General features: G+C 42.8%; 1 protein-coding gene across 1 annotated transcript in view; it reads left to right on the top strand.

The window, feature by feature from the left end:
* Window positions 1-510: 510 nt before the first annotated feature.
* sh2d3ca (SH2 domain containing 3Ca) overlaps window positions 511-17,113 on the top strand; it is a 52,301-nt gene continuing 35,698 nt past the window's right edge. Inside the window, exons 1-4 of the mRNA XM_034122893.1 lie at window positions 511-700; window positions 1,573-1,857; window positions 2,432-2,918; window positions 6,122-6,161. Of these exons, the coding sequence (XP_033978784.1) occupies window positions 682-700; window positions 1,573-1,857; window positions 2,432-2,918; window positions 6,122-6,161 (831 nt within the window). The 5' untranslated portion in view covers window positions 511-681. The remainder of the gene's footprint in view (window positions 701-1,572; window positions 1,858-2,431; window positions 2,919-6,121; window positions 6,162-17,113) is intronic.

Here is a 17,113-nt window from a genome sequence, read left to right as displayed (position 1 = left end):
TCACAGAATTCACATTTGTGCATCGCAGAAGTCTGAGATGTGCTGATCAAAATGTCCCGACATAAATACATATTTCAAATGTTTCAGGTGATTTAATCATGCATGTATGAAGCAGCATTATAATCTCTAACCTAATCAAACATTAACTGTTCAAAAGCGGCACAGGAAAGATGAAAAGACTCAGGGTAATAAGCGGTGATAGGTATTATTACCTCTGGATGAGTTTATAGCCAGCTGTTTATTTCAATGGGACTCAAATTACCAATCAGCACTTCTGACTTTACACCCTCCAAGTTTCCATCGGCACTCTATCTATCCTATCAACACTTTTTCATTCCAGCCTGACATGTTTCATATATTTGTATTCTTATCTTAACCTTTTCAAACCTTGTCATCTCATCTTTTCATTTCCTCCTACCATTGGCCCTCTCTGCTCTACACAGGAAGTGTCACAGTGTGCCCTGCCCCTGTCGCTGCCTCTCATCTCTCAGTCACAGAGACACACACGCCTCTGTGAGCAGTAACTCACCCACAGAGAGGAACTGTGGTTCATGCCAAAGTTTCTCCACCTTAACACAGCTTATCCTCCCCATCCGGCTCTACTTTTTCTGTTGGTGTTCAGTTCCTCTCAGATGATCCATCTGTCAGCCAGCTGCAGCTGAGCCACACTGCAGCCACAACATGAGCCTACGGAAACTCAGTGAGTACTGTGTGTGTGTGTGTGTGTGTGTGTTGGTGTGTGTGTGTGTGTGGTGTGTGTGTGTGTGTGTGTGTGTGTGTGTGTGTGTGTGTGTGTGTGTGTGTGTGTGTGTGTGTGTGTGTGTGTGTGTGTGTGTGTGTGTGTGTGTGTGTGTGTGTGTGTGTGTGTGTGTGTGTGTGTGTGTGTGTGTGTGTGTGTGTGTGTGTGTGTGTGTGTGTGTAGAGCAGCTGCACTACATGTGTTTACATATATAGTAAAGCATTAACTGTTTACAACAATGTGGTGATAATGATGACATCCAAAAACACAGTTGCAGCTTCATTTCAATTCAGAAAAGAAGACGTACAACGATATTAAGAGATTTTATAGAGACTTGCAGTGTTTATTCTAATTAATTTATATAGAAATATAATTGTTATTATAAACAGTATATAGCTGCAAATGGTTGACTGCTTCTACATCTCATTTGTTGGGTAACACGATCAAGACACTTGTTCAAAAAGGGGTATTTTGCAGTAACAATTAATTTGAAGCTGCATTGTTGATGTTGGCCACTTCAGGGCAGCAGAACCAACTGAAAACACAACATCTGTAGGTTTATGTTACTACAGTATTTGTGGATCTGTTTTAGTCTTTAACAACTTCTTAAAAATAACAAACTCTAATGTACTCTTAACTAATATATAATATAAGAGCTATGTGTTGGTTCAGCACCACACATTTCATAATAGTGATTTGATGTAATATAAATGGCAAATTATTATTGTACAGCTGTAATCCAACCAGCTTCTTTAACTTCTCTATCACCATCAAACACGTCGCAGTTACCACATTCTGAGCATGTCTTCTTTTCTGACTGTTCCACCCTCAAGGTTTCAAGTGGTTTGGTAGCCTCACCAACCTCACATTTCGTCGCTCCACTGAGAAATCAGACTCCAAGTCCTCTTCAAAGTCTGAATCAGGAATTGTGCCTGAAGATGGCACGGACTGTGGTGGCGTCACTGAGGCGACCCTTGCTCCAGTGGTTGAGACCACCATGGATGACATGGATGCCATGCGTCCTCGCACCTCCAGCTACGTCCGCTCTAGTGATGACTACTCTCACATGGGCACCTTGCCACGGCTACTCATGAAGAGAAGAAGCAAGAATAATAAAGGTAAAGCTTCAGAAGTTAGCAACAACACTTTTGTGATATCTATTAAAGGTCCCCTATTATACTCTTTTTCATCAATATATTATAGGTCTCAGATATATACAAAACATGTCTCTGAAGTGTTTGGCTCTATACCAAACAGATCGTGCATTGTAGCATCCCATAAATCCCTCTGTTTCAGCCCAGTTCCAAAAGTACTGATTCTGGGTCTGTTACTTTAGATGAAAATAAGGAGCCACTCCCCACGCCGCTCTGCTTTAGGAGGAGATTCAGGTGATAAGGTTGGCGGGGGTTACCTTGGTTGGTTATTGGCTAATGGTCACACAACCCAAAAAAACCTTATGACATCACAAAGTGGCCAAAATCTGATCAGCTCATTTTCAGACAGGTTTTTATATAAATCGGTCAGGACAAAAAGCGAGGGGGTCTTTGTTCCTGAAACTTTCAGAATCTCTTTACACAGAGGGGACACATGTTTATGTATAAAATGCATGAAAAAGTGGATTTTGCATAATAGGTGCACCTTTAAGCTAAACAAATCTTTATGTTTATTTCTGATGTTCCCGCCTCTTTGTAGGAGGCCCCAACGGCAATAAGAAGAGTAAAGACAAGACAAGCATCAGCAGAAGTCAAAGCCAGCGACCTGCAGGGTCCCAAGAGTGTGGCCCCCTGAGGCTCAAAGCCCCCTTACCCACAGTGGCTGATGTAGAGCTTGGGAAATCCTTTCTCACTGATCCCAAGACCCAGCGTGAGCCTGCAGGGGAAACTGATGTTGTCACAAACACCCAAAACACCGACCATGGCCCTGTAGCTGCCATGCCGCCATCTAGTGGCTCAAGTGCCACACCCAAACCAGAGGCTTGTGACGAGCAGTGCATCACCCAGACAGATGTGGACATGAATCCAGAGGAGACTTCATCAGCTCCACTCAGCTGGAGGACTCATGAGGAGGATGGGTTGGAGCCTCAGGCTGTGGCTGAACCAAAGCAGGAGGCAGAGAGCACAGAGCTGACAGGAGGAGGCGACAAAGGAAAAGGAAACCCAGACTCTGACAGCGTTTACTGGTGATTTTCATTATTTTTCCTGTTCGATTTGAACAGTATATTTTTCATCCTTTTGAAAAGTTATTGAAAGAGAAAAACAAACTTATTCTCAGGAAGAGGGGACAATGCCATTCATTAAAGGGCTGGGTGTATAACATGTTGACCCAGATTTGGGTGGTATGCATTGTTATTAACACTAAGCAAAGGTCATAAAGGTCATAAAGGACAACATTTTATGCAGATCGGCCCATTAAAAATACATTTGTTAACATCAAGTGACGACTAAAGAGTACTAAAAAAGTATTTCCAAGTAGTTTTATTTATTGGAAAAATATTACACATGATTCTCTGTCCACTAAATTGGACAAAAACACACCGCTCCTAATATACCAACCTCATTATTAACTACAAATCGTATTTAATTTAATCTAGTTTGCCGTTGTGGTAATTAAAACAACACTTTGTTGAGATTACTTGAATTATGCGAGTAATGGATAGTGTAGTGTATTTATATTACTTATTTATATAGAACTCAAGAGCTTGCACTTGACACCACACCACACTTACCTAGTGTGAAAATATATTATATTCCTTAGCTTATTTATTTATTCAAATAAACACACAGTAAATGTTGGCCTTGGTATAATCCAGGACTGAATAACTGTACACATTAAAGTGAAGACACGTTGGGTCAATAGGGGAACAGAAGCGCAGTTTTGCCCATGGCCCTGGAAAAGGTTAATCCGTCCATGCTCCATTTTAACCAGGGGGCGTAAAATGATTTAACTGTGCGTGGAGACACCGGGAAGTTGGCTGCTTCACAGAGTGCTGACTTTACTGTGGACACAACTTGCCTCGAGCTATGGGTGTGAGGTGAGACGATAACAGGATTAATTACTTGACTTTTTCACAGGCAGCAGGTGATATCGATCACTTTCATTGAGCAGATGCTGGCGTAAAGCTGGCGTACTGTTGGTTTCTTTTATGTTTTCTTATATTTTGCATTGATTTGTGTGCTTCCTCACAGGAGACCGAGGTCATTTCGTGCGTTTATTGTGTGCGTTACATAATGTGTGGATAAAGGATAATGGATAAAGTGGATTAATCAACACATTTAGAGTTTTTGGAGAGTTTTAGGGGAACATGTTGTGTAACTCCTCCTCCAGATTGCGTCTCCTCCCTGCTTTCCCATGACATATCTCACTGCCGACAATATTCCATGCATGATAACGAAGTGTGTGTATCGTGTAGGATGTTGCGGTGTGTGTGCACGCGTGGGTATGCGCATGTGCGAGCGTGCAGCATCAGCCCATTAGTTCAGCTGCAGGGACCGTGGGAAATATGGCTTTATGGTGTAGTGTAGGTTCACTATGGCCACTTCAAAGAGCTCTCTGTCTCCTCAGCCCTAAATCACAGGCACTTCTCTCAGCCTGACTGTCCATTTCCCTCTCCGGCTCTTATTCTGTCCAAAGTGCAGCTCTTCATTCTTTGTCTGGCTTTGCCTTACTGGAAAACAAAGTTCACTTCTCAGTCAGTGGTGGTGCTGCTGGTAAGATTTGGCTCTGAAATGAAATGCTGTCATGGTGTGTTAGTCGGTTTATAGCTGGCATGATTATATATTTAGTTATTTACCCCCTATCAAAAAGCAAAGCATGTGAATGTATTTGTTGGGCCCTCATTTAAGAAGGGGGGCCACAGGGATGCCCTCAGCTTGATGTTTAACTAAAGGTAAAAACTAGTGATGCTCTTATTCGTTGTCATATGACAACTAAATATAGTTTAGTGGTGGACTGTTAGGTCAGATGAAAGAGTTTCAATATGATCATGTGTTATGTAACAAAATACACGAAAAACGTAACTACAAGGTAACATCATTTATGTTACCTTGTAGTTACGTTTTTCACTAATTTGTGACATTTTAGAGACACAACAATTACCTGATTCATCAATAAAGATAACATGCAGATAAGTGTAGCCCCAAGCAAAGCCAATTTCAAATCAATTTTAATTATATAGCCCATGATAACATGTTTCTCTCAGAGCTTTACAGTTTGTACAACCTATGACAGCCTCTGTTCTCACATCCTTGAGTCAGATGCTGTTGCTGTTTGTACAGAGTAGAAGTAGTAGTAACAAATAAAAGTCAAGCTTTATATCACGTTAATAAAGTATAATATTAAGTACACGTGTAATCATTTAAAGTCAAAGTACAAGGGTTTCATACAGCAACTTAAGTTTACTGCTCTGTTTGAGGTTGTTGCAACAAATTGACTATTGCCTGCAGACACTTTGCATCGTTGCCAAGCTTTCTGTATTGTGTTTTGAGAAGTTATTAAGAGATTAAATAAAGATCGCTTTACTGCAGTCATAAAACAACTGTGAGGGGTGTTGCATAAGATAAATGGTGTTTATTATAAATCTACTGTCGTGCTCGATGGCCTTCTTGCTATCTCGGTCTGCTGTTTTTATAGCCTGATGTATGATTGGTATGTTTTTCTATTTACAGCTCAGTCACATTCTTGTCTGGATAAATGCTGATGTTATCAATGAAAATTATGGAGGGCAAATATTTCCCACTGTACAACCATTTTTCAAAAATGTAATCTCAGGGGAAGTTTGGTGAGGGAATATTAGCTCCTCTGTCGTGGGACCTATTAACATTCCCCTGGATGGGGCCCTTTGATCTGGCCTCTCTGTGGTCATGTGTAGCACAGCTTCGCTCGGGGCCCTAGGAGACCCATCATGCAAATTGGAAACTGCGGCGATTGATCCCGAAACTTGTCTGCGAGTGTAATTGCCCCTTTAGCTCTCCCTCGCTCTGTATCACAAAGTACCAACAGTATGACTCCCAGGGCTCCGGCGCAGCGGGGGGGGTTTTGACCACATGAGCCGCATGACATCATGAAGTGTAAAAGTTTGAGTTATGGTGCCTGGGAGATTTGAGAGGCCAGCTCAATATTGGCAACCTTAAGCTGCTCAGTAGTTGTTTGTTGAGGCGTGGAGAGGCCGCTGTCACGAGGAGGGGCATGGGAAATACAGCCGTGTTGTTATGTCTGTTAGTAACATATCACCTGTTACCCAGACCAGATCAAAGCACCATAGCTTGTGTGCACATGTGTGTTGGATACACATGTGCACACAATTCAACAGAGGTTTACAGCCTTTTTCCTGTTATTACACTGGCTAACATTTCCTCTCTTTCATCTTTTCTCCCGTTTCTCCAGCCTCATGGAGCCAGCAGAGAGCCAGGGGGAATATGTGCAGGTAAGTCTGCTTCCAGGTCTGTGTGTGGTGTGTGTGGTGTGTGTGGTGGTGTGTGTGTTGTGTGTGTGTGGGTGTTTGTGGTGTGTGTGTGTGTGTGTGTGTGTGTGTGTGTGTGTGTGTGTGTGTGTGTGGTGTGTGTGTGTGTGTGTGTGTGTGTGTGTGTGTGTGTGTGTGTGTGTGTGTGTGTGTGTGTGGTGTGTGTGTGTGTGTGTGTAGTGTGTGTGTGTGTGTGTGTGTGTGTGTGTGTGTGTGTGTGTGTGTGTGTGTGTGTGATGTGTGTGTGGTGTGTGTGTGTGTGTGTGGTGTGTGTGTGTGTGTGTTGTGTGTGGTGTGTGTGTGTGTGTGTGTGTGTGTGTGTGTGTGTGTGTGTGTGTGTGTGTGTGTGTGTGTGTGTGTGTGTGTGTGTGTGTGTGTGCCTGCCTTTGTCCTCTGGCACACACACACACACAGACACACAGACACACAGACACACAGACACACACACACACACACACACACACACACTGTCCTCAATTGTCTGTGTCTATGTACTTGAATATAATTCTACAGAAGAATGTGCTCTTGTATGTGTGTGTTTGCATGCAATTGAACAGCTCGCTCCTTTACAAAAGAAGGTTTCTCCTTTTATTTATTTTTAATTCACTTTCAGTGACACACATGCACACACACATGTCATGCCTGGGATGCCAGGAGCTTCGAGTTTTAGTCTTCAGCCTTTACATCAGCAGTTTAGTTTCCTCCCCTCCACCCTATTATTGAATTAGATTTCTTAATGTGAGCTCTCAGATGTAATTGTGGCTGATTATTAACCCTTTAGTCTTCAACAGTTGTGCTCATTTCAGCAGGCTCACTCTGCATTTAACCTGATTCAGTCTGCCATTTAGCTAATTGAATTTGGAGTGAATCAGTGCTAATGTCAGCACTGTCAACAGCTAGTGAGCAGTATGAGCTGCTGCCAGCAGGGGGGGGCCACACACTGGAGTTTTGATCTCCTTTACATCGATCAGAGAGTGTGTGAGGATGTTTCATGACCTTGGAGATGGATGATAGGCCTTCATGCATTCTGTATACCACTAACACGCATTGATACAGATATTGGATTTTGAACTGAGAGCAAAAGTGGAAAGAAAGAGACCCGAAATGAAGCTCAAGGAAGAATAAAGAGAGGAGGAGAAGTGCACTGTTGAGCTCCTGAGATGAGTTGTCCTATTGATTATCCATCAAAGGTGCGGTAAAAGCCTTCTCCTATGACCCTGACCTGTATTCCTTTTGTAAAACAAATACATGCAACTTCCCCTGACCACAACACATCGACTTAAATCCCCCCACACTGCCTGCCCTGTTAGAAGTTGTGTTTAAGAAAGCACAACATAATAACAAATGTACAATTCTGTCAGATCTTTACTATGCTTAGGGTGTCTAAACTATTTTTGGGAAGGCTGAGTGAATGATAGTAAACAATGAGTCATATTACTTTAGTTATCAAAAAAGAGCATATGGAATGGCTTAAAGGTGTGTGATTTAGTGAGAGAGTTTGGGGAAATTACACAATTTTTCCAACTTTCCTAGTGTAAATAAATAAATGCTGTAGTATAGACATCGTTTATGTATTTGTGTATGTATGTATTTGATGTAGGCTGAAGATATGTGAATCAGCAATATCAGACTGTCTTGTTGGGTGTTTATTGGACCAGGGATAGTATCAGGCTCTCATAAATGAGAATATAGCTTGTTTTACTGCTGCATTTATGAACATAACTGTTGTAAAGTAAACAGCAAACATTTCTAAAATATGTTAGAGGTGCTATTACATTACATTTCATTTAGCTGACGCTTTTATCCAAAGCGACTTACAATTACCAGTTACAGGGACATTCTCCCTGGAGTAACTAAGGGCTAAGTGCCTTACTCAAGGGCACACTAGTGGTGGTGTTCCTGGCGGGATTTGAACTCACAACCTTCCGAATCTTCAGCCCACCTCACTATCCATTAGACCACCACTATCCCTAACCCTATTGTTAGTGTAGCCAAATGGCAAGCCTTCCAGATCCTGACACATCTCATTTTGTCATCAATTTGCTAAGAGGCTTTAACAACTTTCTCCAAAATACTCCCGCTGCTCTTTTCCACCTGAAGATTTATGTTTAAAGGTCCCCTATTATACTGTTTTTCATCAATATATTATAGGTCTCAGATATATACAAAACATGTCTCTGAAGTGTTTGGCTCAAAATACCAAACAGATCATTGTAGCATCCCATAATCCCCTCTGTTTCAGCCCTGTTTCAAAAGTGCTGATTCTCTGTCTGTTACGGACCGTCTCCACAGCAGCGTTAAAAAAATCTTGGAGGTGGGCGTATCTGAGGCTTGGGGATTTTTTTGCGATCAACCAATCACATGAATCTCCCGCCCGCGACATACGAAGCCAAAAAGCCCGAAGTAAACTGGATATAAACTCCCCAAAACAGGCGAAAACATACCACTGTCTCTGCCACCTCCCTCCATGCCTGGCTCCTCCGGTTTATATCCCGGTAGGTCTGGTCATAAAGCACCGGGTGATTGATTCGCTACCGCTAATTTCTCCTCCATTTTTAGGAATATGAGGAAATGACCTGCGGTATGTCTCTCCCAGCATACACGCCGTTTGATTGGCTAGAGCTTGAACTGCCAGATTTGCGTACACGGGATTTGATTGGCTGCCGCTTCCACCTCAGCTTCAAAAGTTGAACATTGTTCAACTTTGAATCTTGAAAATCCTGAGAATCTCCGCTCGCCTGCCCACAATGCATTTCGGCGAAAAGTGAGGGAAAGTGACGTCACCCCATTCAAAGTGAATGGGCAGAAGCGTTTCAAGATTTTTTAACGCTGCTGTGGAGACGGCCCGTTACTTTAGATGAAAATAAGGAGCCACTCCCCACGCCCCTCTGAGAGATATTTGGTTTAAAAAAACTCAATGGTGCTCTAGGAGGAGATTCAGGTGATAAGGTGGGGGGGGTTACCTTGGTTGGTTATTGGCTCATGGTTACACAAGTAAAAAAAACATTGTGACATCATAAAGTGGCCAAAATCTTATCAGCTTATTTTCAGACAGGTTTTTATATCAATGGATCAGGACCAGTGGCGACTGGTCATTAGGGGCACAGCCCCACCTAGTGTCAGCAGAAAGTAATTCAAATAATAATTCCGAAAGAAATGCAAAACAAATACATCTTAAAATATATTTTAAGATCATGTTTGATCATCTGATTCGTCTGTACATTGCTGTTTTAGTCTGTGTTCTTCTAATTAGTGTCTAGAGTGTGCCTATTGAGCCGTTTTGAGCCATGTGGGTCAAGCCCCGATCAAGCCCCTCTCTCTCACTGTCTAAGTGAATGGGTGCTGTAAAAACTACATTGCGCATGCTCAGAGTATTTTTCTATTCAATGTGTGCGGCAAAAAAAGTAATCACCATAGGGGCACTGTGCTGACATACCTACCAAACGTCATCTCATAATTCAGAGAGCTGATTGGCTGCAAGTACGTGTGCCGCGAAAATAGTAGTTGTTTGTGAAGAGGAGACGAGAGAGAGCAGCGTATAGCGATTCAAATCAGTAAAACTGAAAGTCATACCTTTTGTTGATCTTCTGTGTTTTGCCTATAGGCTAGTGCTCTGCTGGAAAAACATGAGGAGGATGAAAAAGAGGATTTTGCATAATAGGTTACCTTTAAAGTGTATACATTTTTTACGAGGATGTTGGTGACGTGGTGTTTACTTCAGGGGAGTTGACCTACCTTTGCTATAAAACACTGTGAGACAACCTGCACTATAGGACTGGACAGGACGCCCATGTAGTTATACTGATACACTTCTCTCACACTGGTTTGAAAGTGTTTCAATTTTAAATAAGCTCAACATAGGACTGCTTTAAATGATCTCATTCCGATTTTAAAGAAATAAGTCATGTGGGATCAGCCTTTTTCAAATCCTTATGCCTGTTTTGTCACGTATTTCTTGTTCTTGTCCTGCTCTGAAACACAACAGTCCCACCCGCCCCCCCCAATCTCCCTGAAATCTGCCAGCAGTCCCTCCATCTCCTTCCATTTCCCTGAAACATTTATGGCAGCTGATGTTTAAATCAGTAGTTGGCCTCAGTGTTCCCTGTTAGAGTGGGAAACTCCAGGCCAATGACTCTCCCTCACGTTAGTCACATGTGTCCTCTAATCTACTCTCACACACAGGTGACATCACACATACAAAAAGAGACACAGTGACGCAGAAAGACAGATCTGACCTATGTATGCTCAAAGAAAATAAGCAATCAGTGAGAAAAGCCCCCAAACATTCAGAGCACTTTATTCATATTTTAGGCTTTATCATAAAATATCCATCATCATACATTTTTCATGTGGACGCACGGCTGGTCAAGCAATATCTTCTGTTTTCATTTTTACTTTAAGTGAAAGATGTAAAAGGCAGTTTTAAAATAGCTGAGGTTTGTAAAAAGAAAACACTCCTGACCATAATGTGTCATGAAGTAAGTTGTTCTGTCTCAGCTTGTTTTCAAATACTGTGTATACGCGTGGCTTTATGACTGTGTGCGTTTGTTTTTGCCTGCAGCCCAGCCCTGCTTTGTCTCCCCTCCTATTTAGTGGTTTGGTGCTACTTTGACAGAGCAGCAGGGGGGAGGTGGAACAATTTGGATCATATGAGGTTTATTAACATACGCCTGGTGCACTGGTGCTCTAAAAAAAAATGTGTGTGTATGAAGGGGCTCAGCTGTGTGTAACTGCATGTTTGATTATGCGAATGGTTTGAATTTCCAAAATGTGTATGAATCTGTGCTGCCTGATTAAATTTAGGCAGTACCCTCTACCCTGTGGGTGCATGAACGTGTGTGTGTGTGTGTGTGTGTGTGTGTGTGTGTGTGTGACTATTACAGTAGATGAATTAATGTGGCGCCTCTGTAAATGAGAGGGGTGTGAACTGTCAGGGTTGGCCCTCGGTAACACAGCCCTGGAAAGTCTCCAGTTACTGTTCCTTCACCGTGTAGACAGAGAGACAAAGAAATACAGACAAACATATCGTAAACAACTGTGTTTACATTTTGAAATATTTGCATTAATCAGTCAATTTAGGTCACCAATGACAACAGTGACAATATATGTACAATTGTGGCATATACTATCTATAACATTTGACAAAATAACAGAAACACCTTTAAAATGTTATACTCTACAATATCCTTTACTCATTGACAGTTTGGTGAAACCCACTATGTTGAGAGTGATAACATATTTTTTCAATGCTATACACATTTTTCAGTGTTTGCAGCTGACCATCAATTCAAAACAATAATGACATCTGCTAATTAACACATCAACCTCATGGTGGCCCCAAGGAAAAGTGAGGGAACCATCCTCTGGGGACAATGAATGTCTGTTCAAATGTTGGCGCATGAATCTACTGATGTAGATGTAGATCATTTGGATGTTAAGCGGAAACTTGCCCTGCCGAAGGATTCGTCCTTTAGGCACCCATTGTTACTTGTGGCATATTTATGACATGTATCCAAGAGTCGTTCATATTCAGGCAGGACTAAAATGCTGACTCTGCAAGCACTCTTTGTTAATTGGTTATCAACCTTAAATGGCTCACTGTCTAACTGCCTTATTAATTATGATATACAGTACAGTGGTGGCTGCTTGATCTCCTGTTACTTCAGTCATAAAACACTGAAAGAATATGTGATGCTGTAAAGAGAAAAGTCTAAAGAGTTCTACAACCACATGCAAAAATCAGGAAAAATGAACACCTGAGAGTCTAAGAAAAAAAAAAGTCAGATCTTTCCCGCAAGGCTATGCTATCTTTAGTGTTTCTGTTATTTTGTCCAACCCCTTCAAGGTCAGCATACCCATGCAACTGAGCAGTACAAGAGGCAGAGAATAATGGCACATTGATCTTTTTAAAACATATTACACACCGCTTTATTCATGCTCAAAATGTGTCTCGTTGCTACAGCAACACTTTTGTGTAAGGCTAAGTCGTTTTAATGCGATTAAAGCAGGACAGCTGATTTTTTAATTGCGCTATTTCACACCTAAATTCATATTTTTTAATTCGTCTGTGAGGACGAAGTCGAAGTGTTTTCCAGCGGGCCTTTTTCTCTCACCGCATCATTATCGCAACTCCCTTTGAAACGCTATCTGTTGGTTCGATACGGATTAACCAGTCGGTCCACCCTGTGAAAACACACTGATGACAATCAGAAACACACACAGATCATTAGCCGTACCCCGCTAACCCCCAACGGAGCCTGGCCTTTGTTTTTACAGACGCACGTGTGCACACATAAAGATATGTGTGCACACCTAATCTTGAGCTGCCCTCGGAGTGTGTCTTTTCATCTCTCACACACATGCACACATATACACACACTCTCTCCATGTCTGTGTTCTTTCTCTTTCTATCTCTGAGCGCCTCTCCCACACACACATACACACTCCTTTCATTAGTGGGACGCTTGCAGGCACATGCAGGGATTCTCCATTGTGCTCCCTATCAGCCTGCGGGATGGGGCTCACTAATTAATATATAACTGAAGACCGCCTCCAAGCAGGAGATACAGAGATAGTGGAAGGACGGGAAGGATGAGGGATGGCCACGGAGGAGAAGGGGAAGGACAGGGATCAGAGAGCGGAGGAGTCTGGAAGGAGGAGGTTAGGACAAGTGATGAGAAGCCCGGATAAGGAGGAGGGAGAGGTGGGGGGGGGGAGCAGGGTGATAAGAAGGGTTGGAGAAAGGTTGGATTCAATAGAGCAGAGAGAGAGTGAGTACAGGGAATGCTGAAAAGAGAAAGGTTCAATACATGGATAAGAGAAGAAGAGACAGGCAAAGAAAGTGATGAAAATGGTGGACCTGTGAAGACGTTTCCTGACAGACAGACTTGTTGTGGATGCAGAGAATGAAAGGAAGTTAGATAAAAGAATACAAAAGAAGCAAAAGTGGTGAGAATGAAGTGAGGAAAGAAAAAGAACAAGACAGACGATTCAGGGTAATGAAGTGTACCAGACACCAAAGTGAGAATGAGACTCTCGTTAGTCTTCCCAAAGGAACAAAATGAGGCGAAGTCACCATTTTTCTTTTAACCTGTGTGTTCAGTCTATTAGATTTAAAACCTCGTAAAAGATGTGGAGAAGGGAAGGATCGAGCTTGATGACATGCCTATAAATTGTTACATTTATCTCCATAATGAAACATGTAACTATAAATCTTTGAATACATTGGGGATTTTTACTTTCTTATGTTATCTGTTATAGTATTGTACACAGCATGGACTTTGGACTGGTTGATCGCAGTATGGGATAACATTACATTATATTACATTACATTAAAAGTGTTGTGGTATTCCATTATCAGTTGAATTACGTCTGATTCGGAGAGTTGTACATCGTGAATCATCCATTTATGTCTTGAAGAGGCTCATATTATTTTTATGTCAGTACATTCAGTCACTTGTCAGCTCAATTCAAGACAAAGTTCTTCCAAAAGTAAGTAAAAAGAGCAAGTTACTGCTGCAGCAGGACTGTCAATTTGGCCTTGGGTGTTATATCATATCATCTTTTTCTCTCTATCAACAATTTCCAGAGCAAACGGTATGACTCAGTTGAAGGGAATCTGTTGCTTTGCGTGAATGTCACATCTCCCCGCAGCAGCATTTGATGTTTGACTTAACCTAATACCTCTGAGATTGCAGAATGACATGTGGAAACACGAGAGAAAGGAAAACAAAACAATGAAAGGAAGTGCTCAGTTCTAGCCGGATATTTTCCACTTGTGCAAATCAAAATACTTCTTAGGAGGTGCAATCTAAGACATATGTTTTTATAAAAGTCTAATTTAGTGGAGTGGCTTTTAGCTAGTGGACCTTACAGAGCAATGCATTTTCATTATGACCAGTCGGAGAGGGAATTACATCCCTAACATTGCCAATTTTAATACTAAACTCCCAGCTGTAGCAGACCATACACGCTTTAAACTCTGCATCCATCATATTGTCACATTTTATTTATTTTTTATTTAACCTTTATTTAACCAGATAAAAAACATTGAGATAAAATCTCATTTTCAATGCTGACCTGGCCAAGAAGGCAGCAACGTTACACATAACACATAACACAAACATATAAAATACAGAGAACATGCGTTTTGGTTTGCGTGTGTGTGGCACAGCAGCCAGATGTAACATGCTGTATGTTGTGATTGTCTTGCTGTGGTATTACTGAGGATTGAGGAAAGGAAAGCACAGGACCCCTCTTATGAGATTATTTGTGTCCCCGCTGTGTAATCTGTCTAATCCAGCACTGGATGCTTTGAGATTACATTAAGAGGAGTCGCTGCAGTTAACTTCTCCATCCCGTGCCTTGCCTCATCTATCGGCCTTTTCTCTCTGCCTGCGTCCCACTAGCATGCATTCAAGAGGCAGATTAGTGAATTGATTGTTTGTGTGGAGCAGAGATGACCTTAATGACAAAGTTAAACAAACATACAGTATTTTTCATCACCTGGTATATGTTGCATATCCCTCTTCCTCTCTGGCTATGTCCCTCTCTTGCGTTATGTTTCTCTGCAGTGGTGCAGACCCAACTAAATGCAGTGTCAGAATTTTGGATGCTGTCAAGTGCTCGCGCAGTGTTGCCATGGTGAGGCGTCCTCAATGATGTCACTCACTCAGGCCTCTGGAGACAGAGCCCCACCCCTCCCGACATCTCCCTGTGTGCGTGTGTGTGTGTGTGCGTGTGCGTGTGTGTGTGTGTGTGTGTGTGTGTGTGTGTGTGGTGTGTGTGTGTGTGTGTGTGTGTGTGTGTGTGTGTGTGTGTGTGTGTGTGTGTGTGTGTGTGTGTGTGTGTGTGTGTGTGTGTGTGTGTGTGTGTGTGTGTGTGTGTGTGTGTGTGTGTGTGTGTGTGTGTGTGTGTGTGTGTGTGTGTGTGTGTGAAATGGGCCGGTGAAAATCACACTGTGTTATCCTTGAAACACCTGCCTGTGTGTTTCAGCCTATAATGAGCTGTCTAGCTGCAGTCTGCATGGCCTTTTTTAGAGACACATCATTATATTCACACACACACTCACACACTCACACACACACACACACACACACAGACACTCTAGTTCTTTCTCAAACACACACACATATAAGGGTAACAACGTCTATCAACATTATTTCACACCGGGAACCAAACGCTCCTTGGCTCCTTCCTTCTCTACTATGTGAAGTGCTGTGTGTGTGTCGATATGTAGGTGGAATAAAAGGTGTGAATTTGCATTTAAGCATGTGTGTGCGTGTGTATGGTAGGATGGTGGGGGGCCCCTCCTGCTGGGTTCCTTTCATGGCTAAAGAAAGGTTAGATTCCTCCGGGGGGCTGCGCTCCTCCTCCTCCTCCTCCTCTCTCCTTCCAACCCGCATCATCTTCATTCATCAGCTCTTCTTTTGATTATCTTTTTGTTTTCTCTCCTCCCATGTTTCTTTCACTTTCTCCTTGTTTTACTTACTCCTTCTCCCACCCTAAACCTCGTACCCCACCCCGTGTCAGCATTGTCTCAACACTGAAGCGGGGGTCGTCGGGTGGGTGGGGTTTTTCTGCCTGCATTTCAACAGCACTCCTCTCCGCTTGTGCCTGCTACCATACCATACACCCCTCCCTCCATCCATCCATCCATCCCTCCCACCCTCTCTCTCTCTCTCTCTCACTCTGGCCCGCCCTCCCCCCACCCACACTCCTTTCATCAGCAAGCAATGAGGTAATCCCTAGCAGCCGCGTGAAGTGCAGCAAGTGCAGCGAGAGGAGCGAGAGCAGGAGCAGCGGAGATGTCAGGAGCTCTAATATCTCTCGCTGTTATCAGAACCAGCTGTTAGCGGCACGCTCCTAGCTCATATAGCGAATGTGGTCTACCAGCAGCTGCTTAAAAGCTGTATCTGTGGTGTTAGCTGTTTAGCTCGTAGCCCGGTTCTGTAGTGGTGGCACTATGTTGAGGGGCTGTTGAGAGGCGAGGACGCTGGCAGGGGTGGGACAGGCTTAACCCAGGGGCTTGGGGCTTTGATAGGACACCCTGGGAAGAGGACAGAAGAGAAGAAGGGAAAGGTTTTTTTAGGAAAGGTAGCAGAGGAAGGTGTGCTCTCAACATGACGGAGAGGTGTAGTCTGTGGAGTGCCCTGTCGGCTGCAGCATGCTGCTTCTACCGGGGGTCTCTCATGCAGGTGCAGGTGAGTTATCATCTATGTGTGTGTGTTCTGATACAGAAAAACCTTGTGGTGTGTAGCAAAGTGCTACAATTATATTTCATCAGGCATGTGTGTATTCTTTCATATGAAGTCATAGTTTCTTTACATTTGGTGCATTTGTATGTGTGTGTGTGTGTGTTGTGTGTATTTGTGGGAGGTGGGCTCTCTGCTGGCTCCTCTCTTGTCCCGGCAGCCAGTAATGTCAGCCTGCCTGTTATAGCTGGCAGACTGATGATATCATAGATACTTGGGTGTCAGATGGATTGTGTGAAATCACAGTTTGGGGAGAGAACGAGGGGAATGGTGAGAAAGGAGAAGGGTTTGAAAAAAGAAGGGAATGTGTGTTTGTGATTTGTGAGGAAGAGAAAATGTGTGAAGGGTACAGTACAGTGAGGCGTATCAGTGTTACTTTGGTCTAATTCTGGCTTCATGCCTGACACATAATATCTGAACTTATTCCTGGGACAAAATGACACCTACAATGTATTTTGTGTGTGTTTGTGAATGTGTTTCTGTGCCTGTTGATATTTGATGCTCTTTTGCTTTGTATTTCCGAAATGTCAACTTTTCAGGGACCGTGGAAAATCAACTTTTCTATTTGTTTACTGGCAGGGTTAGTTTGTAAAGCTCAAAGGAGAGAGAAAACTACCCAATATGAGACTCCCAAGAATAAAGGTTGCAAGGATGTTACATGAC

This window comes from Trematomus bernacchii, unplaced genomic scaffold (genome assembly GCF_902827165.1).
Source record: "Trematomus bernacchii unplaced genomic scaffold, fTreBer1.1, whole genome shotgun sequence".
NCBI classification, from domain to species: domain Eukaryota; kingdom Metazoa; phylum Chordata; class Actinopteri; order Perciformes; family Nototheniidae; genus Trematomus; species Trematomus bernacchii.
This window is presented reverse-complemented; position numbering and strand designations above follow the sequence as displayed.